This window comes from Copadichromis virginalis, linkage group LG8 (assembly GCF_057382275.1).
Source record: "Copadichromis virginalis isolate Kocher_CV1m ecotype Utaka linkage group LG8, C_Virginalis_male_GT1.1, whole genome shotgun sequence".
NCBI classification, from domain to species: Eukaryota; Metazoa; Chordata; class Actinopteri; order Cichliformes; family Cichlidae; genus Copadichromis; species Copadichromis virginalis.
The window spans coordinates 26,117,019-26,142,886 of NC_140625.1; the positions used below are offsets into that span (position 1 = coordinate 26,117,019).

The following is a 25,868-nucleotide window of genomic DNA, read 5'->3' on the forward strand; positions in this document are numbered from 1 at the left end:
CATTTTTCAATATTTCCAATTTTGCCTTAACTTTACCGTCTGCAGATCTTTTAAAATTAGGTCTGAATAATGTAGTCATTGAATATTTTCTGATGCATAAACTGCAAATAAACGATGCGCTATCTTTCGCAGATACTTGTGCAGCAAACATCTGATCTATGAGGTGAAACTCCCACTTAGCATAGCCATTCACTGGCCATTCAGCCAGTTGAATTGGGCTTTTCTGTCTTTAGCCTGTGGCAATAATGTATGAATGTGCAACATGTGCCTGTTTTTGTCATTGTGTCATTACTAAAGCACATCTACATTACTTTCGATTTACAAATCTTTCCCAATACATCTAAACCCTTTTTAAAAAAATCATAACTACTGGTGAACAACGCAAAATCAATGCTGACAGTTTTCAATCGTACACCAACCACTAACTGATTTTATTGTCCATAAAGTTTCCACTCTCCAGTTGTCATGAAACATTCAAGCAGCTAACAGAAGAACAAACAACACAGCTGATGTAGCACAACTTGCTTTTGCCTTTCCCGGACTATAAATATTTATTACCATGGCCTGGTATCATCTGACACTGCACACTGTAATTTCAGTAATGCTGAAACGAATTCTTTTCCACTGACCTGAATAAACATACACTCTAAGGGACTTTTCCAAATTTTCCATCCGTCTTGCACTGAGTGTTTTCTTGGAAGTGGGAATGAGGACTCGTCATAACCTCCACCATTCACAGCTCCCCATGGTGGTGGTGGAGGTGGTGGTCTTGGGGAGTGGGGTGGGGGGTCAAGGTCCATTACAATGGGCAGACATCAGCTTGTCTATTGTCTCTCTTAATCCCTAATTGCACGACCATCAGCGATGTTGATTCTTTACATGCATTACAAGCGTCATTAGCAGAGTCATTAACACAGGGAAAACATGTTGAGGACCGTAGAGACACAGTTATCTGTCACTGCATTGGGTAAATAGTCAGGGTGATATCTTACTGTAAGTACAGATGTATAACAATAGCGTTTTTGTAAAAGAATGATAAGGGGAGGGAGTGGGTGTAGTTTAAACTGTAATCCCTATGATGCAAAATGCAGTGCTGTAAATCTTATTAGGAATGATGAATATGTGTATGTGTGACTCGCTTTAAAAGTTCTGTTTATGAGTTACAGAACAGAAAAATTGATGATGCAATGATGAGTCTGCAAGCTCTAAAACTTTTCCAAAAAAGACATTGAAAAGATGACTGTGCCAGACACGTACCTAATATTCAGATTCGGCTAAAAAGTAAAAAAAAAAAGAAACAAGAAAATATATTACGTTAATAGCATATTTAGTGAAAATGTATCCTTTTACCACAGGTTTTATTTGTAAGGCAAAACAACATCATTACTTCTGAAAACTCATTCAAATCTAACCCCTTTTTTATTATTAACAATTTTCATTTCTGCTTAAAACCAAAGCAAACAGAGAAACAAATCAGCTTAAAGACTAATAATAACCATTACGCTTACCTCAGTTCTGCTCAATATTAATTGTGTCTCTTTGTAAGCTTATTGGTGCAGCCCATCACAAGAATCCTAGTTTCTCATGTGGTCCCTGGAAGAAATGAATTGCCCCTCCTCTAAGTATCACCCTTCTCATGTTTTTATCGGCAACAAGTTGGTATATCTTTTCACCCAAGTCTACACAATCACCGTGGTGACAAAAATAATGGATGCAAGAAGTTGTACCCTTGCATCCTTTGACATGATTTTAATGTTCCAAAACGTACTTGCCCCTTCTTTACCATCTGACCCAGCACCTTCATCCCAAGAGGCAACACTGCTTCCCAGTTCCCCTGCCTCTGTGGGAATAATACGTTTTCATTATCCAGAGGTCCATATAAATATCCTTACCATGAAACACATATCGAGACGTAACCCCACGAGAAACAGAATTTAAGGTCAAATGCTGTTTAACATAAATGCATACATGGAATGGACATTGTGTAGCTTTGTGGTTGCAATCAAGTCACAGCAAAATAATAAGTGAGTTGGGTGTATTTAAAAAAAAAACAAAAAACACATACATAACACGTTATCATTTTTGAAACAACAGCTAGGCATCACCTAGATATCCACTAAACTTAACCAAATATAACCCAATTTTAGCTTTGATGTAGCCTACAATTTAGAAACATTGTAATATTTTTACCAATAATGAACAGAAAACTGATGAGTACGATAAAACTATCTGTCATTTATTTGAATGGATTGGAATAGATTATATTTTCTTTCTCTCATTAATGCATCCCTTGCATTACCTCTTATAACTCAATAATCCAGTCAAAATGATTAGACTGCTCCAAAGGCTGCATAACACTGACACAGTACTTATTTACACATTGCTAATTGCTACTATTGTGCCCACTAACTGTGCCATTAGTCTGTGTTACTCTGTTCTGATAAGGATAAGGAGCTAAGACAGTCCCAGACTGCAATATCTGTGTATCTGATCTGGGCTGTCTGCCACTTAGAAAATGTAAATTAGTGACAATTATTCAGGCACCTCAGGCTGAGTAAGAAATACCTGGTAATGTTAGATAAAGCTCTCCATACAAGGTGCATTAATTACAATTATAGACAAGACAAGATGTTGTCTTAGTTGGAGAGACATTAAGTGGTGGGTTTTATAGTGGCCTGGAGGCTCGTGAGTGAGACAGAGGGTCTGTGTGGGTTTAGCGAGGTGTAAGCTATGACTACATTCATCCAAGCAAAACAAAGAACCAAATCCAATTTCCCAAAAAAAAGAAGATTGGATGCTGTGTACATTGCAAATTTTAAAAAGCGTGAAACCTTTATAACGAATGTTAAAAATATGAAATTGTATGTTTTTGAAAATATATACATGCTTATTTTGTTTTTGATACAAGAAAATGTTTTACAAAGGTCTGCACAGGGGAAACAAAGACTGAAAAAGCTTTAAAATGCCTATAAAACATCTTGTGGAATCCAAATGGAAATAAAAGAGAATCCCAGAAAGAAGAAGATGACTGTTTCTGAATCTAAAATTACATTTCATCATGGATGGTTCATATAATTAAGATTTAAAGGAACTGGAGAAAACTCTGGATGCATGGGACAAAGCCCTCAATCATTACTGAGTAGTCTTTGAAGCTCTCAGTCAGCTTTTCATTAAAAACAGACTGTCTTGGACATCACCGCATGGACTCAAAAACACTTCAGTAAACCATGCTGTAGATGTGGAGTGTCATTTGAAATCATGGACACGTGGTCATTTGAATCAGAAGTCACCATTGCTGATGGTATGGCCTGTATTTATGTACATGGGAAACCTTTACATCTGTGAGGACACTACTGAAGATATTGCTATATTTTTAAGGGAAGGCCTTGCTCATTTCTGCAAGAATGACCACATTTCTGCATGATTGCTGACACCATAAAGGAGACTCAATATCATCTGAATTTTAATAACTACCTAGAATTATCTATATCTATATGTGTAAAAACCACAACCAGTATAGTCTATGTCTCACAAATGTTTATTCCTGAAGTCAGAACAGTACGGAAGGAGCTGAAATTGTCATAACTGGTCATTGTGGGGGAGTTTAAACTCTTTTAGTCAGTGTGACTGCTTTTAATTTTACTTTTGTAATGATCTGTTATATGACTAAATCATATGGGAGACTTTTACCTGGATAAATAAAGCATAACGAAATGATTTCAAACACACACTTTGTGTATATTAAAAACTTAAAACTAGCTGATTGTTGGACATTTCAGTTATTATCATAACTGTATTTATAGAGAATTGCTTGTCCTGCTTGTCATGTATAAAGATTCCAGGACAAAAATGTGAAAAAAAATTTCTTTTTGTTCCCCTACAGCACCTTGTCTCCCTTCTCCTCCTGATGGTAATTACATTTAATGAGTTCAGGGTTCATCCGCAGGGTGCACTTCTCCAAATTGCTCACAGCATGGGGTCTGAAGTGGGATAGGGTAGGGGGTATCAGGACAGTCGAGGTCGGGGCCAGGAGTGTTTACCCAGTGTTTGGGGTCAAGACTTGCAGTGGCTCTACTTGTCAGAGAGCAGTGAAACATGTCATTAATTTGTCTGCTTTTGTCCTGCTTGTTTGTTTTTCTGGTAGAGATAATCACGTGAAGGTGGTGCTTGTCTTGGCTCTATTGTGTGAAACTGTTGTCAGTCCATCACCACCCTCAGTGCCCCATCTCTCCCCATTCCCTTTCTCCCCACTTCATGAATGGCCATTTTGCCACTATTTTCTGACTGCAGGGGGTGACCCCAACAATTTAGTTAATCCATTAACAACTAATTGTCTCCTCCTACTCTGTTGTTTGGACAAACAGCCTGGTGGGGGGAGGTCAAGTCCTTCTGACCTATAAAAGTCAAACCAGAAGAGCAGTGAGCCAGTGTCACTGCATGGATACCTTCAGTACTGACTGTTTACACTTTGACTTGCACTTTTAAGCGCTGGATTTTTGTTTCGAGCTTTTCTTGCTTTCTCTTTGACTCACCTCTTTTTAAGTTAATCATTGTTCATTTTTTATTAATCCTTTTTTGTGCATTTTGGAAATGTTTGGAAATCTGTGGTTGGTTTGTTTGTGTCTGTCCTTTTATGGGACAGAAGCACGTATATGGGCCTGGATGCTGAACATGCCCCACAGTCCTCCCAAAGAAGGAGCAAAAGCACTTCGACAGAGCACTCCTGTTGCCAAACCAGTCACGGTAAGATGCTTGAAAGTGGCCATGATTATTTTGTTTGAATTAACGAAATCATTTGACATCTGTAGAAAAGGTATGAGAGCAACATGGCCCTTCTGTCTTAAACTGGGCTTAGAATTTCAGGCAAAGTTTGCAATGATTTCCTTCTTTTCTTCAGGCTGCATGTGACCACGACAGAGCTTGTGGAAGGGGTTTCTCATGTGATCGCCACTTTGGCCTTTGTGTGCCTCTAAGAGGGGAGGGTCATTACTGTCGGAGAGATGCACAATGTGTTCGTGGACTTAGCTGCATGTTCGGGAAGTGCCACCGCAGTATCCCCGATGGACAAGAGGGTAAGGGTGGACCAACAAATGTAACCAAATCTTTTAAATTTCCAAATTTTTCTTCATACGAAACCAGAAGTGACCACTGTTTCCTTAATCCAGGTGCCAGGTGTAAAGTTGACAGAGACTGTGGAGCATCGATGTGTTGTGCCCGGCATCATGGTGAGCAGGTGTGCAAAAGAAGACTGACGTTAGATGAGAGCTGTTATGTGCCTGATGGTGGCCTGGCATTCAGCATCAACCAGATTTGTCCGTGTGATGAGGGTTTACTTTGTCGTGAAAGCAGTGGAAAGCTACAGAGAGAGTAAGTACTACAAACACTGGTTTTCATCATCAGATATTTTACTCAACAAACAAAGGGTTTGCTAAAGTGACTGATATCAATATTCACTCCAAAGCTTTTAGTTTCATTGACAAATCAGTTCTGGGGTCTTTGTTATCTAGATTTTATTGCAAAAAATTAGGCAAATGACAATCACATTTATACCATTTTGTGGGTGTTAATTCAAATTCTTCCTGGACTTCTACACAATTGAACGGACATACTGGGTTTTCTGGACTTTTAGGCCCTTTGAAAGGGCAGGTCGAGGACTAACTTCCCAGAAAACTTTTAAAGCTTTTAAGCCTCTCTGTTTGTACAACTGTTAGAAAAGTTTATCTTTTTATGTTACTTTTTAATTTTTATGTTGTATTGTGTATTTTTAAGACTTTTACAAACTAAGTAGGTTTAGAGTCGTTTTTAATTTATACTGGAAATGTACATGTCTTTTGGAATAAAACAGGTTCCACAATACAATTTACAGATGAAATTTAAGAAGTGTTCCAAGATGGAAAAATGAAAAAGCCTTTAGCTAAGACAGTAAAAGAAACAGCTCAGAAAAGTTGCTCTACATTGCAATGCAAATTTGTATGTTTGCACTATGTACTATGATTGTCTACTAATCTACAGCCTTAGTAACAGCAAGCTTTAAGAGCTTTTTTCTTTCATTCAATATGACAGTAACTGAAAGCAAGTAATATGTTTTAAACATGGTTCAGTTTATCTAAAATAATTGCTTCTTGCAAAGACTAACTTGGGTTTGTTTGTCTTTCAGGAGGGAGTTTATATACCAGCCAGAACGAACAAGCTGGACCTGTCAAGTGCCCAACCTTTGATACATTATCAACAGAAGTTCTATTTTCTGTGTAACTATACTGTATATATTTAAATGTATATGTTTCTAAATATGCTGTATTGTTATTTGCTCTTATTAGAGGCTTAAAGAAAAGTTGTTTTTAATATTTCATTTTGTAAATTTTGACAAAAAGCACTACTGTATGTAGCTGGGCTCAACAAAGCTAGTGTCTTATCCAAAATCTTCATCATGATCATTTGCTGATCTTTCTTTCTCTAAATGTCTGAAATGCTTCAAGTTTTAAGCATAAATTAAAGAAAAGGTTTTCCAAAACTAATGAGTATAATTTGTGTTTCACAAAAAATGTATTACAGTTTCTTAATTTTAAAGCTTCCAAGATCATTCCCAATCACTAATCAAAACATTTGGGTAATGAGTAAAGTACCTGTGCATACAGAAACATTATATACACACACAAATGTAAAACATTTATATAATCCAGACTTTACAGACAAAGAATGTTTTGAAATCAAAATATGTTTTTTGGAGAATTTTGCCAAATAACATCAAGATAACAAAGGTAATTAAATATAGCAAAAATAAGAAGTAGAATCAGAATTATACATTTTTAAAAGTAATGACAGTAAAGTCACTATTATTCTTTAAAATAAAATTATTTTAGATTTTAAGGTTGGTTTTTTTTTTTAGATAATTTGTATATATTCATTTAGCATACAATCAATTAAAATGTAGAGACATTTTGAGAAAAGTTCATCTTCTTGGATGTTTTGTTGTCTTCCTTACCACAAAGCTCACCTTATAGTAAATTTCAAATTACATGTTTATATAGTTAACTGTTTAAAGACTGAATTATGAAATAATTGCCAAAAATTCTTTATTAAACCTTCTGACAAGTTGTTAAAAAAAACCCTAAATGAAATATTAATTGGAAATATAGGAGTTTTAATTTGTTTTACATTTGCTACATCTGGGTTTTTTTTGGTTTTTTGGTTTTTTTTGCAATTCATTGATTAAAACTGTATTGTGCAATTTTGTTTAGATTTGATTATGTAGAATTCTCAGAAAACCCATGTTTCAAATATGATGAAACTGAAATGATTTTAGGTGCTGTATTCCTTTAAAGCACCAAGTCGACTGTGCAATCTTATGAAAACAGAGTCTGTCTCCCTCTGAGCACGTTTCTTGGACTACAGGAAGGAGTTACATAATATAAAGGAATCTTGCAACTCCTAATTGTTAGCATCACCAGATGCTGTAATGCTAGCTGTCCCCTGACCCATTCTTAGATCAGTATCTTCCTCGGACTACGTCGGGCATAGTCTGAGGGCCATTCACATGCTAATCGTCCAGTTTGCCCCTTCAATTTCACGGTGACTTGAATTGTTCTGTGAAGGACATTAGTGTCTAACCTCTTTGCTATCGTGTTACAGAGCTTATCATTAAGTCTTTGCAAGGAGGTATTTGGTGCTGTGAATAGAGCCTCATGACAAGAAAGACTGGAAAGTCTTAGGATGTTTTATTAAGGTATTGATGTGTTTTTTCTGACAAACCTTTTGATTTTATGAACAAACAGGATGTAAAAGGCAAAGAAGAATTTATGCCAGAAATAATGCACAGTAACTAATCACAACTAGAGTTATTAAGGCTTCAGGAGAAGCCAGTGTGACTGTTCTAAACCTGCCAGCGAGAACACACGTTTCACACACATAAGAAAGGCAAACGAGACAAAAGCGATATCTAATAGCACAAGACTTTGAGAAACCTTATATTGCCGAATGCTGCAAAACAGTGGCCTATCATCTCCACTTAAGAACAGAAGTTACCATTGTAGGCAGCACGTATCACAGTCAACAATCGCATTTTGGAGGTATCTATACATGTCTGTTTGCACTATTTAGCTTCTTAAACGGTTTTCTATTCCTGAATGCTTTGTCCTCTAGCATAAAAGGAAATAAAACCAGTGTAGAATTTGAAGACATTTTAAGAAGCTGCCTATTTCTCTTTTTACTCCAGATTTCTGTAAATATTCGCCTGATGTATATATACAAAACCGATCTATCTATAACTATAAAAAGTGATTGTTTTTTGTGAAGTTAGTTTTTATTCTATTATTTCATATTTATCTATTTTTATACCCTTTATTTAACTATAAAAGCCTCAGTGAAATATAAAATCCTTTTTACAATAGTTACCTGCCCATGTAAGCTGCAATATATTATGTTACCAGGTATGGAGTTAAGGGCGTGGCCACCATTATTAACAGAGGTACCAATCATAGATCGTACAAAAGGTGGATGTAGCCACTGTGATGTCACCCATTGGTTTGTGAAGTCCTATTTGCAGGCTCAAGATTGGTGTTTTCGGACAACTTTATTTAAAAACAAATTATGCGACAAAGATAAGGCTTCCTGCAAAGTACAACCAACCAAGCAAGTGAAATTTTAGCATTTTATAAGTTACTTAGTGCTAATTAGTAGATATGTGTTTCTTGAGTCCTAACATTTTAAGAATGCAGCTTGCTAGTCTAGCTTAGCTAAGATTTACCCTCCCCCCTACAGGTGATATCTTTTGGCTAAAGAAAACCTCAATAAACTCCAAAAAGTAGTGTCCACAACCAGTGGTCTTCAAGCAGTGTATAGTTTTAGCCCTCAAAACCACATGAAGGTCAAACCAAAAATCAAATAACCCAATGACGACTCTACTGCTTATCATGTTGTTTTGGTCAGATGGGCTTAATTTGATAAAACTTGCATCCTTCTGGCTAACATTAGCTTTCTTGCTAACACGGATCTATGTGCATGATATTAATATTAGTTTTGCAACAATAGCAACACTGATCACACATAAAGAGATCACACATAGAGAGACTCGCTTTAAATTTTGTACTAGTCAAAAACTAATAGTTTTAATTGTATAAATTTTAAGAATTCTCTGTTAGCTGTCTTGAACACACTCTACAACCCTGAGAGCTAATCCTTTGAGAGACTTTGGTCATTTGAAAGTCAATGTCTGAGCAGTACAGAGAGCTTTTGTGAGAAGCTGACAATAGAGCTCTTAAACCCATCCTGCCAAGGGAAAAAGTGGAGATAGGAGAATGGGTGAAAGTCGATTAGCCTTACCTGTGATAGTATAAAATCCCTCCCTAAGTTATCAAGAGTTGTTAGCTCTTGAATCACCACTCCAGGTAAACTGCTAAAGAGCCATGAGGAACCTCTGACCTCAAGGTGGTTGAAGACATTACTTCTGTCAGGTAAGTGTCATATGTGTTATATTTTCTCAGACTTATTTTACACATTATCCTGTTATTGATAATTCTTGAATTTCTCTGCAGCACCACACTATGGCTTTTGTCAGTGCACTGTTAATGCTGCTGCCTGTTGCATGGTCATGCATTCCCCAAAAAGCAGGTAAAAACACTTTGACACAAAGATGAGTATGTATTTAACATGCTTCTGCCTCATGACCTGTATAGCATTTATATGTAGATTTTTTTGGTCATTGCTTTTTAATGCAAAAATCACCATGCATCCTAAAACTATGACTTATATGAGTTATTTTTATACATATATGAAAATTATCCCTAAATGTGAATAAAGCTCAAGAGGAAAAACAAAGAAGGAATTGATAACCACTACTGTCACAGTATGATTAAATAAACTGTAAGGTACAGTGTATAATATTCCCTTTTTATTTTAATTTTTACTTCAGATTACGTTATGGTGTCATGTTTCCCTAATGCCATAATTGCCAACGTCCCAGAGTGTCCTTACGGCTGGGAGATTGAACACTTGTCTCTCGGTGGAGTCTGTTACAATGGAATACACAGCCCAGGTTACTACCGCTTCATCATCCCAGATCTCACACCCAAAAATCACTCATACTGTGGGACTCAGTCTGAGGTGAGAAGCCAAGTAGGCCATAATAACCGGTACTGTGCCGCCATGCTTAGAGATTAATTTTGTCAGTTTTTATTGAGACAATACCTGAGATTATTGTTGCCTCTTTACCTTACAATACAAAGCACCTTGAGGCAGCTGTTGTTGTGGTTTGGCACCATATAAATAAAACTGAATTGAAAGGTGAAATACTGACTTTTTATTTTGCAGACATAGGACAGGGGCTGGAAATGTAATGAAGGCATTGCATTGCAGTGCATTGCATTGAGAATAACAGACAATCAACAAAATACAGGGTCACTAAAATGCAATCATGCTGAGGTTATCCCAAGGTCTTGGCATATAAAATTAAAATGATCTATGTAGGTATGAACACTACTGCATTATTTTTTGTAATTTGGTCTTACTGTCCCTTGAGGATAGTACTATTTAAATACAGAGAAGTCTCTCTCAGTTTATTTAAAAGTATTAATAACATTATTTTATACTTTTCATGCCACAGTACATTCCCGGCAAAGACCCCAAATACATCTTCTACAACTCCATTGTGTCCAACGATACTTCACTGACAGTCAGAAACCAGCCTGTGAACTACACCTTCAGCTGCACGTACCGAGCAGCCTATCTGGTTAATAATGCAGTCTTTAGCCAAAGGTAAGCACCAGTTCAGGATACGAGATGACCACAGCTGCTGTCTGGATGATATGTGCCTTCTGACCCAATGACTTGCAGCGTTTTTACTAAACCCTCTGCTTTTTCCAGAGTGGCTACAGTTTATGTCAACAATGGGAGTTTAGGCACTTTTAGATCACAGTTGTCTATGAATGTGTTCACGGTGAGTAGCTGCTCAAAGATTCGCCCGGTGGAATCGACATGTTTAACGTAATAAATGCTTTTTATCAGTGTGTTTTTGTTATAAATACTGTCTTTAATAAATGAAGGTATTATCGTGTACACACCACGATCATTGAATGCAAACGAGAACTGCAGACATCTTGAAAAACACAAAATGTCCCATATTTCATAGAATTCAAAGTTCCTGTATGCCAAGGACGCTCCCTATGTGATTGATACCTCTGAGATCGGCTCTGAAGTATTCATTGGCATTGAGGCAAAAGGTCTAAGTAACAGGTAGACTTTAGATGTTTGTATGTTTATTTTTGTAGTTTTAAAGGTAAGATTCTCCCAGACTTCTAAAGCGCATTTGTCCTCTCAAAGATTCAAAGTTGTGATAAACAACTGCTGGGCAACTCCTTCACCTTACTCCACAGACAGGAAAAGGTGGAGCCTCATCATTAAGAGGTACTAAAACACAAAAGGCTAAAACAACTTAAGGAACATTTTGTTCCCACTTCTTTATGTTTTATAGGATGTTTAATTGCTGTTTTCCAACAGCTGCTCCTCTGACAACACTGTGACTATTTTTGAGAACGCCAAAGACAGCCGCTCCATGTTCAAGTTCAACTCTTTCCGCTTCCAGCGGCAGGAGAAGGTGTCCACTGTTTGGCTTCACTGTGAGGTCCAGGTCTGTGATGGAGAAAGGATCACCTGTCAGCCAGTGAGTGTTTTGTTATTTAATGATACCAAAAACATTATAGCAGTCGTTCCCATCTACATGTTGCTGTTTTGCAACTGCTCTTTTTAAATGTCATAGTAGAAAAAGCACAGATGTTACTAATAACATTAACTGTGGCTCTGTTGTTAATTTCCAAAGTTTGACATGCACTAGATACAAAACCTGAAACATCTAAATGGAATTCGGCTATTACAGTTTTCTCAGAGTTTAGGTCTCTTAGTCAATCTTCTTTAGCTCATCATCTCTGAGAGCTGATTTTCTTCCAGGCTTACCTGATTTCTTCCCTGGCAGCAGATCACTTAATAGATGCATTTACAATCCTGCAGGTTAATCTGGGCTGACCAAACCATTTTAGATTAAACTCATTAAACTCACTATCAATGGACTGATGCAGACTGCAAGGCTAGCAGCATTAACCAATACATTTTAAGTCTAGCTTCCACATAGCTGGTAAGTTGCCTTTACTGGCCAGTCCATGTTTTGGCCTTTGACACCATGCAATTATAAACTGAATAACAGATCACTATAACATTGAATTCTGTGTCTTTATACAGTTAGGTACTTTTTCTGCAATAACATTTACAAATTAGTGATTTTCCTCTATTAACAAAAAAGCTAATTTCACATTCTGACTGGTTGTTTTTCAAGTTCTTCTACTGGCCTTTAACATCAAAGTTGAGTACAGTGTAAAAAACAGACAAACATACTAAACAGGAGACCATGGTTGCTTTTTCTTGAAGAGCCCCTGCTCTGTGAGGAGTTTGCCATCAGACGTAGACCCAAATGGGGGGATCCTTACTGCTGAATTTCACATTAAAGGTAGAGTAAACCGTGGCATATTTATGACTGAGATCAATAAAGAGTAACTCATGCAGTCGATTGTATAGTATGAACAGTACTGGTTTTTTTTTAACAGGTAATCAGTCTTCTAATAATGGACACATAACAGGTAAAAAACAATGCGATGATAATTTTGGTTGATTGAAATCATAATCGAAACAAAAATAATCTGAACAATTAAAATTTTTTGATAACTAAGGTCTTTTATGCTTTAAATAAGTAGAGTTTAACTGAAATGTTTAAATCTGTGTATTGCTTTGTACATGAGCTGCAAAACCACTCAAGTTTAACATGAACTCATCCTCTCAAGGCTTACGCTCAGCTAATCGTGTTCAAACTTGGTTCTCATTCACTGAGGTTTGATCTGTTAATTTTTTTCTCCCTCCTTTAACAGGCGTCTCAGTGCTCATCCTGCTTGTGGTCCTGATAAACACATGTTATGATTTCATCAATGGATCAAGAATTTTATAAAACAAAATCATCAGTTTCCATTAACACACAAACACAGAGGGGAGTGCCACCCAGGACTCAGGGAGCGTATGAATACATTCCTCCCCACGCGATCATTATCTCACAATATGATTTTTATTTAGCATGTTTATTGATGCTTTGAACCTTGTGTGATATTTCACTCCTTCCTCCAATAAAGATTCATTACATTTTGAAAGAAAAGGAATTTTTTTCCATTTGTTCCAAACCATAAAAAACAAAAAAAACAAAAAAATTTCATTCAGTCCTTAAATTAAAACCAAATTTTCGGTCTGACAGCACTACAACAAACAGAGCACATGACTAAACATAATATTACATTTTTTCTATTTCCATGACACAATCTAGAACAACTATAAAATGTCTTCTTCATTTCATGTTACACTGAAAATAAAAACTCTGATATGGGATTTATTTATTCAGAGGAAAAATGAAAACAGATTTTAAATCTCGTTGTTTGCTTGTCATGTTTTTATGGAGTGTTTTATAATGGGAAGAGGTGTTTTTCTCAGTGATCAATCACAGCTCAATCACAGGTATTTGATTATTATTATAATAAGCATTATCAAACTTCTGATTTACATGATCTAACCAAACCCCACAGTGATTGAGTTTAGTTATTTGTGAAATAGTCATATGACAATAATAGAAAAATACTCAATTACTGATTTATTTATTCTCTCCAGGTCTCAGTGACCAAACTGTGCACAGCTGAATGACAGATGTTGATACAACAACCAGCTCTGCAGCTGTAAGAATAAATTAGAAATGCTTGATTAGCTTACAAAATATTTTCTTATGAGATAACTTTAGGCACGTCAGAGCTGACTACATGTGCCACAACAAACAGTTTGAATGGAACGCTAAGCATTTTGAAATAATTTACAGCCTTGTGTGCAAAAGTGGATCCACTAAATACTTAAATCCCAAAGAATAAAGAATTAGAACTGCAATTAGTTGCAATCCAAACTGCAGTCTCTGTTCATGCATTGTGTTCTGCATTTTCACTTTGGCCTCCATCCACATTTTGTCTCTAGTCCTTCTTTTTATACATGGATGACTCAAACTCATCTTTCATGGAATTTTTTAAAAGCTGTTAAAAACTGATATCTTAAAATAAATTTCTGCAGTATTCCCTGCTAATTAATATGCGTCTTTTCTCTTTAGATGTGTACTGGAGGCATCGTGGGTTCAGTTATAGGAGGTACAGTCAGGTTTTTTGGGGCTCTTTTGTCTTCACCTCTGGTCACTCCTGGTTTCTTCAATGGGAGAAAATACAGTAAAACAATAAAAAATACAAGTCATTATACAATACAACATATATACATATAAATAAATATTTGTGAGTATACCTCTGTTTTTACTGGTGAAGAACCACGGTCAGTGAAGACAGGATTAAATCCAGCTCTGTTCAGCAGCCAGTACGTCTTTTGAGTCCCTTTACCCTGTCACAAAGAGAAAGACATTCTGGTCAACCTAACATCTTTGTTATTTCATTTCGAGGGAAAAAATATTACAGACTGTTCACCTTCATTTGAATTTCTCCTCTTTCTTCCAGTTCAAATGATCCAGCCTGGAAAAGAATGTCTGCCGTGGACTGAGATACATGAATCTTCAAGGCTGTATGTGACATACACATATACTTCTAAAGAGAGATTTTAAGCAAGACAAACTCCTAGGTTTGCATGTGAGTTCAACAGCTCTGCATGTTTAATCATGCAAACATGTTAATATAGACCATCACATCAAGTTAATTTTTAAGGCATAATAAGACTACTGTAGACTGTTAGCCTGAAGATTAGCACAAAATACAGAAGGAGAATGCCATAAATATTTGTAGGTATAAACCAACCAAGAACTGGACTAAATGAAATGGATATTATGAAATTATGAAAAATTAAGGGATTGTCAACATAATTAGAATTCATCCTCAAGGCACCATTAGCATCTAGAGAAAATTTCATTTCATTCTCATACACTGTACCCAACATAAACTCGTATGAGTGATGGATATATCTAACAAACCAAGGACACTGCATGCTAGCCACTGGTCTCTCTGTTGCCAATGGGGTCAGCTCTGGCTGGTCATGTGAAAGAATGCAGTCTTGTGGAACTTGGACACTGACTTTACTTTCAGGCCTTCAGACCCAGAGAGTGCATCTATCATTTATAAACAATGCCACAATGATTCATTCAAAAGTAGCCAAACTGACTGAAATCTAAAATTGTCAAACTTATAGTGAAGCAAGAAATCAATAGTCATGAATGTTTTGATTTATCTGAAAAATGCACTGTCATTTCTGCCCTATTAAAAAATGAAAGTGACAATAGTCACTTCAAATCATACCACAACTACATAAATCTTATTTTTTTAGGGTTATTCAGAGTTTAAATTTTGAAATTTCAACTGCTTACTCACGTAAGCTGTTGCTTTCCATGCGAGAAGCTGTGTTCACCGTGTCACCAAATAGGCAGTATCGAGGCATGGTGGTCCCTACCACTCCAGCAACTACTGGACCTACAACATTTTTAAAAGTCAGAATGGATTTTGTTTAAATTGCTCAAATGTTCAATGCACAAACTATTTTTCCCACTACAAAGTCGTTCATACTTCTTGTCACTTGTACTTAGGTCTCAGTAATAGAGCTCTAGGAGCTTGTCAGTGACCATATGCTAGCCAAGTGGTGACAAAGGAAAAATGTGTATTCCATGACCGTGTTTGCTGGAAATTGCAGGGTAGTGACTAGTGTGAAATTGGTCCAAAAAGTATATAGTCCTGGACCAAAAGCCCCCGTCCAATGGCTTTGGTCACGATTTCCATGGTTGCCAATAGTTTGTAACTTAAATATTTGCAAATAACTGAGAAGTGCAACACAAGCCAAAAAGAGAAGTTTTGCCTTCAGCGTAAAAGTTGTGTCTTATTGGTGAAACCAACACATTTTAAAAGATGCAACTTTTACACTGAAGGCAAATAATGTCAATTTCCAGTTTTGTCAAGGTTACTATGGGTAACCTTGACAATCTGCTAGTGACCAAAATAATCAGAAGGATTTTTCTTTGTGCAGCATTCTCTTTGTGACTAATTTTACCCAGCAACAGCCACCAACCTCCAGCAATCACTCACTAACCAGTTGGGGTACTTTTCAAGACCTTCAAATTCTGTAATGCCATGGTCTCCATTGCTACTGTATCTTACCAGAGTGTATCCCAGTGCGAATTGCAAGGCTCTCATTTGGCATGTGACGGATTCTGAACACCTTTATGCCTCTCAAGAAATGTAGCGCCATTGTGGATATCTCCAAAGCATGCAAGTTTCCATTGCTGATAGGCAGACCACTTGCCACCATGTATGCATCACCAATTGTTTCCACCTTGTAATGTAGAGATGTAAATTACATTTTTAAAATAAAATAAAGCTGGAAGAAAATAAAACATAGCACAAACAAAAAAAAAAGATCCCTGAAATTTCAAGGAAATTAAAATTTTCATTAAACAATTGTAAATTGTTTTTTTTTTAATTTCGTGTAATAGCAAATAAATTTTCTAAAGTTTTAACTGTTAAGATTTTGCTTTTAATCAGATATGATTTCTCTGCATTGCTGGTTAAATTTCTTTAATTGTTTTTTTCTTAATAAGATGATGTAACTGGATGCTGAGTTAGTAAATATGGAAGGAAATGGTAAAGCTATTCTCATGTCTTGGTAAGAAAGTCAATATTTATCAAAATATCTATCGTATGATAGATATTTTGCTTTTTATGATCACAGTATGTTCACTGTCACTTACTTTGTAGACATCGTACATCTTGATGATGTCATCAAAGAGACTGTAGAGGTCGTTGAGGAATGTTACCACTTCCATCGCAGAGCTGACTGAGCACATGGAAGTGAAGCCGACAATGTCAGAAAAGAAGATGGTGACCAAGTCATAGCTTTGTGGCTCCACTGACTTCCCTGACATCAGCTGTTCAGCAATATATCTAAAATCATTGCAAAAAACAACAACAACACAAGATAAGGTTGACTGAGTATAGCAATACAAAATATATAGTTCCTTTGTTATCAAGTACCTTGGCAACATGCTGGCGAGGAGCTTGTCTGCACGAGTTTTCTCCACTGTAAGCTGATTGGTCCTCTCCTCCACCACGTCCTCCAGGTGATTTGCATACTTTTCCAACTTGTCCACCATATTATCTAGAATGTTTGCATGGCTACAAGATAGAAATTCATCATTAACTCTTTTGCAATGAGGATTTAGTTAGGTTAAATCTTACTTAGATTTGAGTAAGACTGAAGACAGTTGGAAGTTTTAGCTTGTGAACTTTAACATTTATGGGCATTATGGTAAATTTGTGTCTCACTTAAATAAAAATGTGGAATATGACTTTACACAAAAACTTTATAAAATAAAAATTTAGGGGTATGATATTACCTGTCTGGACTAATGTCTTTCAGCCGCCTCCGTATAGAACCAAATGGCGGTCGGTGGTCAGGGTTTTCACTCCAGCAGGCTTTTAGCAGTGCATTGATGTTCTCTTCAACCAGCTGTTCAGACAGCACTGGTCGGAGGGGTTCCCCTTGAAAAGGTGTCCTCAACTGCATAATAATCTCTGTAAGAACATCTAGCATTAGAATTTAATGGGCTATATCTTTCAACTTTGGTTCAGACTAAAATATAATACCGGAAAAATTGCCATAAAATTTTGTACTTCAATCCAATGCTACATTATTTCACATATACTCAGTAATCCACAAAGATACTTAAGAACTTGGTTGAAACCATCACATTTTAAAGTTATTACAAAACTGGGATAGACTGATAATTACAGCGCAAAAGAAAATGGAAGTAGAAATGCTTCTAATGGTGCCAAATTGCCAGAAGGTAAATAAAGCTGGAGATTGTAGCTAACTAACAGTAACTGATTTTGGGCGTTGACAAAAAATTTGTAGGTTAAGACAGTTAAGAAATCATGCCAACCTTTAGGGTCCAGATTGATGTCCTGATACGGACCAGCTTTGGAGTTGTACATTAGTTCCCACATTATGATGGCAAAGCTGTAGACATCACCTTTGGGTGTTCCATTGATCGGGGAACCGACCTGTCTGAGAAGCTCAGGGGCAATCCAGTACATCTCTACAACATGTTCTCGTGTGTTACTTCTCCATCATGTGAATTTATTTAGGATAACAGTGATTATTACAACAAATTCTGATTTCACTGACCTTTGTAATTGGGGTTTTCCAGTGAGTTCATCTTGCCTTTGTTTCCATATTTAAACTCCCACAATCCAAAGCCAGAGAGTTTGATTTGTAGTCGGCTATCCACCAAACATGTGCTAGGTTTCAGGTTCCCATGAAATTTTAGGCTACTTTTGTGAATAAACTCCATTCCCTGGACAACAATTTAATTATTTTAAGATTTAAATAGTAAAACATTTCAGAGTACAAAATACATATTCAGAATTTTAACATATAAAAGTAAAAAAAAAAAAAAAAAAAGGTATACGTATAGTTTGATGTCTATTTTAAAAATGTGAAAATACATTTCCAATTGATTTTTTAATTGGAATTAATTAGATTAATTAAAAAATTCATTCATTCTTTCTTTTCAATCTGTTTCTTTTTGTAGATATGTTTTAATTATTTTATTTATTTATTTTTACAATTTTTTAGTCACTTTATGACTTAAGTTCCTGCTATGGACCTGAGTACATTTTTTTAAATTGTTATTAAAATAAGAAATTTACTCATTAAATAAATAGACTTACATTGACAATGTCATATGCAAAAGACAGCTTGAACATCCCATCTAAGTCAACGTCTGAAGCCTTAAGAATATCCTGCAGAAATATGCCAACATGGTTCACTTTTAAGTTAAAGGTTTATTTATGGTTAATGCAATCCATTTTGAAAAAAGAACCTTCAGACTTCACTGACCTTCAAACTACCTTTCTTGCAGTACTGGAAGACCAAGCAAATGTTTGGTGGTTCGATGCATGCACCAAAAATTTGCACCAAGTTCTCATGTTTCATCTCTTTCATCTGTCTTGAAGAGTTTAAGAAGGTTAGGTACAACATAAATAAAAAGTGAAGTAAAACATAATAATACGTTGTATTAGATACAGTCCACCTGGATTTTTGGCTGTTAGAGTTTTCAGAGTAAATAAAAAGTAAATTATGTTTTATCTTGAAAAAAATGAGGAACTTTACCATATTGAACTCTGCAGTGATCGAAGGCTTCTGGAAATTACAGCTAACAGGGTTCTCAGTGTACTTGATAGCCACTTGATTTCCCTATGTGAAAAATTAAAATAACAAAATATACATCTCTTAAAGTCATAGTAAAGAAGAGTATGTAAAGTACTATGTAAAGAAAAAAACACCTCTTTATATTACATAAGCATTAAAAGCTTTCTTTATAATTCTTAGATAAACAATAATTCATATTTGTATATGTGTTGATACATTTTCTTTTGCATTTACATTAAATAATATTTGAAACTAGCCATTCAGACAATAAGCTTGTTTACTGAATTCATAAAAGCCCATATGATACTCAAACTTTGACTGGAGTCACTGCAATTCACATTAATTCAAGTCAATTTTGAATTGAATGTTGAATTTGAATTGAATTGAATGTAATTTGAATTACACATATATTCTGTGTTTGTCTAAAACCTGCCCTATGTTATTATTATGTTTAACATGTTCATGTAATGGATCAGGTATTCTGTCCTCAATATAGGTGAACTGAGACTGCCAGAAACAAAATAAAGAGCAGAAGCCAAAAAGACTGCTTTAGCTTCGGTTTTGTGGCTTTAAGTTTTGTGTTGGAAAAAAGAGATACCATCCTTCTCTACCTTTAACCTTAATATAGTCCCAAAAGTTACACAGGCTCACTGTAAACTCGAAATAAAACTAGTACCTGGTAGAGACCTATGGTGTTGTAGATATGTTCTTTGCCTGCTTTGTCCCTCAGGTCGTAGCTGTTGGTGGATAAACTGGCCTGAGAGCTACCACTCCAAGTATGAGTACCTGAATTGCTTAGAGACATACCCTGATTTCCCTGAAGGAAAAAAAAACACATGTGAAACCTTGTACACTTATCATTGTTCGACTTCACAACACCTGTCGAATGCTCATACTGTAGGTTCCCTGATGATGGTGATGTCATTGTAGTTGATCATCCACCAGTAGGAGTCATCCAGCCTCGTCTGGAGTCTTAACTTCTGCAGCACCAGCACCCCAATGCTCAGAACTGCCAGTACCCCAATAACAGGGAAGGTCGCAAGAAGAGCCAGCAGGGCAATGTCTGTGTCCAGAGAGAGCAGTAAGTTATTATGACAGTTAGACATCAAAGTTTCTTCAAAAAGAATACACACAAAATAAAGGTTTAGTGTTTTGAAACAAAAAATGTAGGTAAGGCATGAAGTCAAGCTGAGCTGCAATCTAGCAGACTGGTTGATACTGTGGCAGACCTAAATAATTTGTGTTTTTAAGCTGTGCTTTTAAGCTGCTTCTCTCACCCCAACTCCTGCTCTCACCCCAACCGGTCGCCCCTCCCTGAGCCTGGTTCTGCCAGAGGTTTCTTCCTGTTAAAAGGGAGTTTTTCCTTCCCACTGTCGCCAAAGTGCTTGCTCATAGGGGGTCATATGATTGTTGGGTTTTTCTCTGTATCTATTATTGTACGATCTAATGTGCAATATAAAGCGCCTTGAGGCAACTGTTGTTGTGATTTGGCGCTATATAAGTAAAATTGAATTGAATTGAATCTCCACATCTGCTTCACATCTGCAAGCCACTTTGCAACCTAGTAAGTCCACTCTGTATTTTGTATCAGCTCTGCTCTGTGCTTGGACGTTGCTGCTGCTTTCTCTACCTGTGCCTTTCCTGACATGGGTGTGGAAGTCCCAATAGGCATACGAAAAACAAAAACTGAAATCTAATTCCATAAGGAATAGGTTTTACCATTAGTCACCCATTCACATATTTCATTGTTGAAGCCACATACTGGCACATCGGGTGGAGGTCTTCCTTTCGGCCACACCACAGACGCAAACATTGAAGTTTGTCTGAAATAAAACATTTTCTGATAACTATCATGTCTCTGTTGTGTTTTTTGTGTTATCATTGAGATGTGACTGAAGATTGTTGTCATACAGATGTGATACAAAACAATTTGGTACCTGATATTTTTGGTGTGACTGTCAAAATGGAGGATTGGGACAAACTTGGTGATGTCACCTGTGTGCTGGAGGTCATAAATTGAGTAGTCTAGATTTCGCTTTCCCTCTCTATCAAAATGGACCAGTCCAGAGGCTCCTGCAATGACAATCTGTTAGTGAATCAAAGTGTCATAGAACATTATGTGTCACCCTTGAGTTTGATTGTTTTAGCAAAGTGTTTGTGGGTGTAACTACAACCGATTAAAAGTCAGTTCACCCAAAACATACAGTATCACCTACCCTCTGCCCATGGATCTGATTTCAGTATCAATCTGTGTTACATCCACAGATGAAACTACTTTTAACTACAGCAGATTGTCTAACTTTTGTAAAGATGAGGAATTCCCCAATTTCTAGATGTAAAATTTGAACTTGGATGCCAAACTCTATAACACGAGGTATCTGATAAAAATACAATTAAGGTAAATTTAATTCATTTTTTAAAAGGTTTTTTCAAAGTCAAAATAAACTTTATTGTGATTATTATTTTGTGATTATGCTTTGTAGACATGTTGATTTACTGTAACAGGCCCAGAAATATCCTCTTTATTATTGCTGCCATTCCTCTTCCTTGTCAAAGTTTTGGTGCCTTGACTATACTGATGAATGGTTTGGACAGGCTTGGCACCTGGGACAGTTTATTAGATTTCCCATTCATGGGCTGAATTGGTTCAGTTTACATGTTTACCTAATGCAGCTGTGCCGTGACCGCGTTACAGAGAGTGAATGTGGCGTGTTGAGGTAGTTGGCATGGTTAAAAAAATAATAATAACATAAAAGTTACTCATGCTTTAAGAGCTGATGGTCAGCTGACCTCAGCAGACCATAAGCATTATCCAAATTTATATCAACAAAACAAACTGTTAGCACTAAACTGATTATTTCCTTCACTAAAGAATATAGAAGCCTTTCAAGAACCAAGTAAAAAAAACAATATTTGCACTTTACACTGAGGCAAAATCAAAATACAGGTATTGAATTGTGTAGCTACCATAAAATTGAAAGTTGTTTCTTTTTTTCAGGATCTGTAATAACTCCCGACCATCATGAGGGTCTTTGCCACCTTTCAGGACTTCCTTCAGTGCCATGGCGTACAAAAGCACAGCGTCATGCAGATAGGCAGAGTATGGGCTAACCTGAAATACATTAAATCAGTAAAATAAATATGTGAAAGTTCAGTATTTTCCATGATTCAAATTCATGCTTTCTGTTCCCTGTGCCTACTTGCCTGTTTTTCAGATGTTAGGTTGCTCCGAAATGGATGTCCGCTCAGTCTTTCAAAAACTTGTTCAAAGAAATCATAATACTCGTAGCCTTCGTAGGATTTCTGAGCAATAATGAACGCCATGTCAAAAGCTCTTACGGCAACCTCGTCTATCGTGCTGTTCAGGGCATTTTTCCACAAGTTATCCTGCTCAGGAAAAAAGAAAGTTTAACATGAATAATACACGAGTCAGTAGATGCAACAGCACTTTGAGTACTCCAGGAGAGTAGAAAAGCGCTATATAAAAATCAGTCCATTTACTATTTACCACAAACAGCTTTGATCAATTTTGATGGCTCATAAAGATTTAACTCAGTCTGGAAGACGGATGCTATGATGCTATTTTATTTAAAAACAAACAGTCATATTCCTAATCATACATGAAATCATGTATAAGCTCACTAACCCTGAACCACTCTGCAGATATAACACAGCAGTAACAAAGTTTTCTTTTATAGCACAGCTCATGCAACACTACATGCTTTACATGCAGATTATTGACACAAAGGAGCAAATATTCAAATCCATGAATTAAGTTATATCCAGCATGTAGGCACTAAAACTGTATTTGAGCCTTTAATTTTAGATAATGTGTGCCTTAAAGTTTTATTTAGTTTCCTGATGAGCACGGTTCTAAAAGACAACATATCCAACTCAAGAGTCAATCGAAAAGTAAAATATTGGACTTTCTGGGTCTAATTTAAAAAAAAAAAATCAGGAGGCTGTACGTTATTAATGTTGTTGAATTTTGTTTGATAAGAATAGCCTCAGGATATAACGAATTTAATTGAAGCTTACCACTCCTGTGTCTTTTCAGGCTTTGTTGTCTTGGTGTCCCCGTTTGTTGGTGATTTACACAGCTGAATATTTGTCTTACTGTGTTGTGAAAGTTTTACTCACCACAGTGCCACTGACCTCAAAATGTTGTACCAGTAAGAAAATGTAGTCGCCATTCATCAGACCCTGACTCTCAGCCTCCAACAACAGAGCCATAGTATCCTCTTTGTTCGATAGCACCACAATAACTGAAGAAGGGTGGATGAAGAAATTAGAATTCAATTAAATTTTATTTATACAACACATAAGAAGTTCATAAAAACAAGGTGCTTCTATTGTAAGGTAAAACCCCTTCAATAATAGAGGTAGAATCACAGAGGTCCTCAAGGCGACAGTGGGGAGGAAGAGCTCCCTTTTAAGCGTTTAAGCGAAAGAGACCTTGAGCAAAAACCAATCTCAGATTATGGGATGAAGAGAACAAGACAACAGAAAAGAACAGCCAAACAAAAAGCAGACAGAGGACAAACTATTGCAGAGACTAAAAAAAGGGAAAAATTAAAACAGGAACAAATGACAGACAAAAAAGTGGTTTCATAGTTTGCTACAAAGTGCTCATAGACATTTCTCTTACCTCTAGCAACCTTGGAAATGTACCTAACATTCTGTTGAACTAACTGGGGATCGCTGGTGTCAAATTTAACCACTGCAGTGAGCTTGAATTTGGCTCGCAGAGGATCCTCAATCGTTTTCCACAAAGCATCAACCTTGTCCCAAGTATTCGAGTCCAATCCCCCGCCGATCAAAGCTACATGACTCCACCCAAAGAACTCCAAGGTCTTCACCAGGACCTCGGCGCTTCTTTTAAGAGGGGGCATTACAGTGATGTAGGAATCGTAGTTGTCACTGTCGTCCATTTTGGTTGATTGTCCCACAAAGCCAAACATTGGGATGTTCCATTTTGACGCAATGAGACCAGTCACCTGGAAAGCAGTTTTAGTAAGTAAAATTTAAAGGGTAAGATTATTTTTTTTACAAACACTCTTTTAAAAGACAAAAAGGCTTATCAGAAAATGGGAAAGCAAGTTTTGAATTAATATTAACTTCAAAAGGAAAACATCAAAGCCTTACAACAACAGACTGTTTTTATTTAACTAAAATGTCTTTTTTTAGAAACACCGAGAGATTTATAACATAAACTCATCCTTGATGAGGGGAACAACAACTTAATAACCTGTAAAATCAACCACCTTCTTTGGGTGTATGGATGCACAATTAATTTCTAAAAATGGTCAAATTTCATGACCCATCCTTATACTAAACTGATGAATTGCCTGATTTGTTTTAGGAAATATAATATAAGCAATATTTCTCCAGTTTTCCATGTTCAGTCAATATCTTGTCAGTAATGTAAATTTGTCCTGATTAGTTTACTATTGTGTGATATGGCAGGTTATTGTTGTATTAAGAAGGCTTTAAAACTGACTATAATTAGACCTTGGACTTCAATCAATTCAACAAATTGTTTTGATGGTTTGATCCAAACTTCGAGCTGCAAAATAAATCTAAAACTCAGAATCTTATCCTCTCCTCTATTGTCATTTTCAGTCTTTGCAGAGACTTCCCATAGCCGATTCTGGACCACTTGAGGAGCCAATTTGGCCCATTAGCCATATGTTTGATGCTCCTGCAATAAATGAGTCTAGCATACAATAACAAAAAGTTAGAGTAAATACAAGTAAAGTCATTTAAAATCCATCAAATGCTCTTTATTTACAGACTTTTATAAACTTTTAGGATGATTTACAATACATCAAAAAGAACCATACTTTCTGCTTATGCAGGAAGTATGCAACTTATGCAGGATATGTATTTCACATAAACAAAAACATTAATTTCACATGAATTATACCTCAGCTTCTTCAGGACATGCTGGACCGAAGAGCGCAGACACATTTTCTTTCCACACCTGGTGAATAAATGCTCCTAGGGACTCTTTGGGACTACACTCAGTGTCCTTGAACACAAAATCCAGATTAATGTTTCCCAGTAAGGCGGGGTTAGCGTTCACCTTCTCCACAGCTATCTGTATGGCTGAGCCCAGCCGCAGGGCGCTGAAAGGGAAGGTTATGTTCCAGGGAGCCTGGAAGGCAATGAGCAGCTTGTGAGGCTGAGATCCATTGGTGCCATTGCTGATGCTAGCAGCAGCAGTTAACAGAAGTGTGAAGTGAAGCACCAGCATGGGACTCGTGCCACGGCAATATACCCCCCTCAGCATCACTCTCATCCTGTTAGTGGCTTCGTGTTACAGAGCTTAAATACGCAACTTCACTGGTGATGCTGGACATTTGGTTAGGGAGGGGAAAATGTAGGAGGAGGGAGGTGGTATAGAGAGGGAAAGTTTATTATTGTTTTTGTGGTTTGATCCTCTATTCAAAATAACTTTTAGTTGATACACAAATCAAATAGTAGAATTTGTGCTCTTTACTTTACTTTTCTTCTGTGTAGCTCATATTTTTATCCAGAAAACATTCAGCAATCCAAATAAGAATTAATAATTATCCAAAGATTAACTTTTGATTTTATTGATTAACAAAATAAGATCT

General features: G+C 36.5%; 3 protein-coding genes across 3 annotated transcripts; 2 read left to right on the forward strand and 1 right to left on the reverse strand.

The window, feature by feature from the left end:
• The first annotated feature begins 4,423 nt into the window (after nucleotides 1-4,423).
• LOC146703551 (dickkopf-related protein 3-like) lies at nucleotides 4,424-6,489 on the forward strand. Its single transcript, XM_085466810.1, has 4 exons — nucleotides 4,424-4,743; nucleotides 4,898-5,072; nucleotides 5,166-5,367; nucleotides 6,158-6,489. The coding sequence occupies exons 1-4, from the start codon at nucleotides 4,591-4,593 to the stop codon at nucleotides 6,216-6,218; spliced, it is 591 nt and encodes a 196-aa protein (XP_085322936.1). The 5' UTR covers nucleotides 4,424-4,590; the 3' UTR covers nucleotides 6,219-6,489.
• Nucleotides 6,490-9,536: 3,047 nt separating this feature from the next.
• Nucleotides 9,537-13,281, forward strand: tectb (tectorin beta). Its single transcript, XM_085466814.1, has 10 exons — nucleotides 9,537-9,606; nucleotides 9,908-10,098; nucleotides 10,598-10,749; nucleotides 10,858-10,930; nucleotides 11,123-11,226; nucleotides 11,314-11,397; nucleotides 11,491-11,653; nucleotides 12,412-12,490; nucleotides 12,588-12,620; nucleotides 12,906-13,281. The coding sequence occupies exons 1-10, from the start codon at nucleotides 9,540-9,542 to the stop codon at nucleotides 12,980-12,982; spliced, it is 1,023 nt and encodes a 340-aa protein (XP_085322940.1). The 5' UTR covers nucleotides 9,537-9,539; the 3' UTR covers nucleotides 12,983-13,281.
• An 8-nt stretch (nucleotides 13,282-13,289) lies between these two features.
• gucy2g (guanylate cyclase 2g) lies at nucleotides 13,290-25,504 on the reverse strand. Its single transcript, XM_085466811.1, has 22 exons — nucleotides 25,175-25,504; nucleotides 23,897-24,245; nucleotides 23,404-23,513; nucleotides 22,453-22,635; nucleotides 22,216-22,360; nucleotides 21,186-21,321; nucleotides 20,968-21,071; nucleotides 20,145-20,311; nucleotides 19,925-20,065; nucleotides 19,210-19,293; nucleotides 18,937-19,041; nucleotides 18,768-18,839; nucleotides 18,223-18,391; nucleotides 17,978-18,133; nucleotides 17,432-17,609; nucleotides 17,070-17,210; nucleotides 16,787-16,979; nucleotides 16,197-16,371; nucleotides 15,420-15,518; nucleotides 14,529-14,620; nucleotides 14,353-14,445; nucleotides 13,290-14,259 (listed from the first exon to the last, which is right to left on the reverse strand). Exons 1-22 carry the CDS (start codon nucleotides 25,502-25,504, stop codon nucleotides 14,164-14,166), a joined length of 3,318 nt encoding a protein of 1,105 aa, XP_085322937.1. The 3' UTR covers nucleotides 13,290-14,163.
• Between the last annotated feature and the right edge of the window lie 364 nt (nucleotides 25,505-25,868).

Excerpts from the sequence above, each read along its gene's own strand:
- gucy2g (XM_085466811.1), bottom strand. The coding sequence starts at position 25,504 with ATGCTGGTGCTTCACTTCACACTTCTGTTAACTGCTGCTGCTAGCATC. Across the intron at positions 23,514-23,896 it reads CATTTCCAAGGTTGCTAGAG|TTATTGTGGTGCTATCGAAC; the intron begins GTAAGAGAAATG and ends ACCCTTCTTCAG. Across the intron at positions 16,980-17,069 it reads CTCGCCAGCATGTTGCCAAG|ATATATTGCTGAACAGCTGA; the intron begins GTACTTGATAAC and ends CAATGATTTTAG.
- LOC146703551 (XM_085466810.1), top strand. The coding sequence starts at position 4,591 with ATGTTTGGAAATCTGTGGTTGGTTTGTTTGTGTCTGTCCTTTTATGGG. Across the intron at positions 5,073-5,165 it reads TATCCCCGATGGACAAGAGG|GTGCCAGGTGTAAAGTTGAC; the intron begins GTAAGGGTGGAC and ends TCCTTAATCCAG. Across the intron at positions 5,368-6,157 it reads AGTGGAAAGCTACAGAGAGA|GAGGGAGTTTATATACCAGC; the intron begins GTAAGTACTACA and ends TTTGTCTTTCAG.
- tectb (XM_085466814.1), top strand. The coding sequence starts at position 9,540 with ATGGCTTTTGTCAGTGCACTGTTAATGCTGCTGCCTGTTGCATGGTCA. Across the intron at positions 10,931-11,122 it reads TGTCTATGAATGTGTTCACG|AATTCAAAGTTCCTGTATGC; the intron begins GTGAGTAGCTGC and ends CATATTTCATAG. Across the intron at positions 12,491-12,587 it reads TGCTGAATTTCACATTAAAG|GTAATCAGTCTTCTAATAAT; the intron begins GTAGAGTAAACC and ends TTTTTTTAACAG.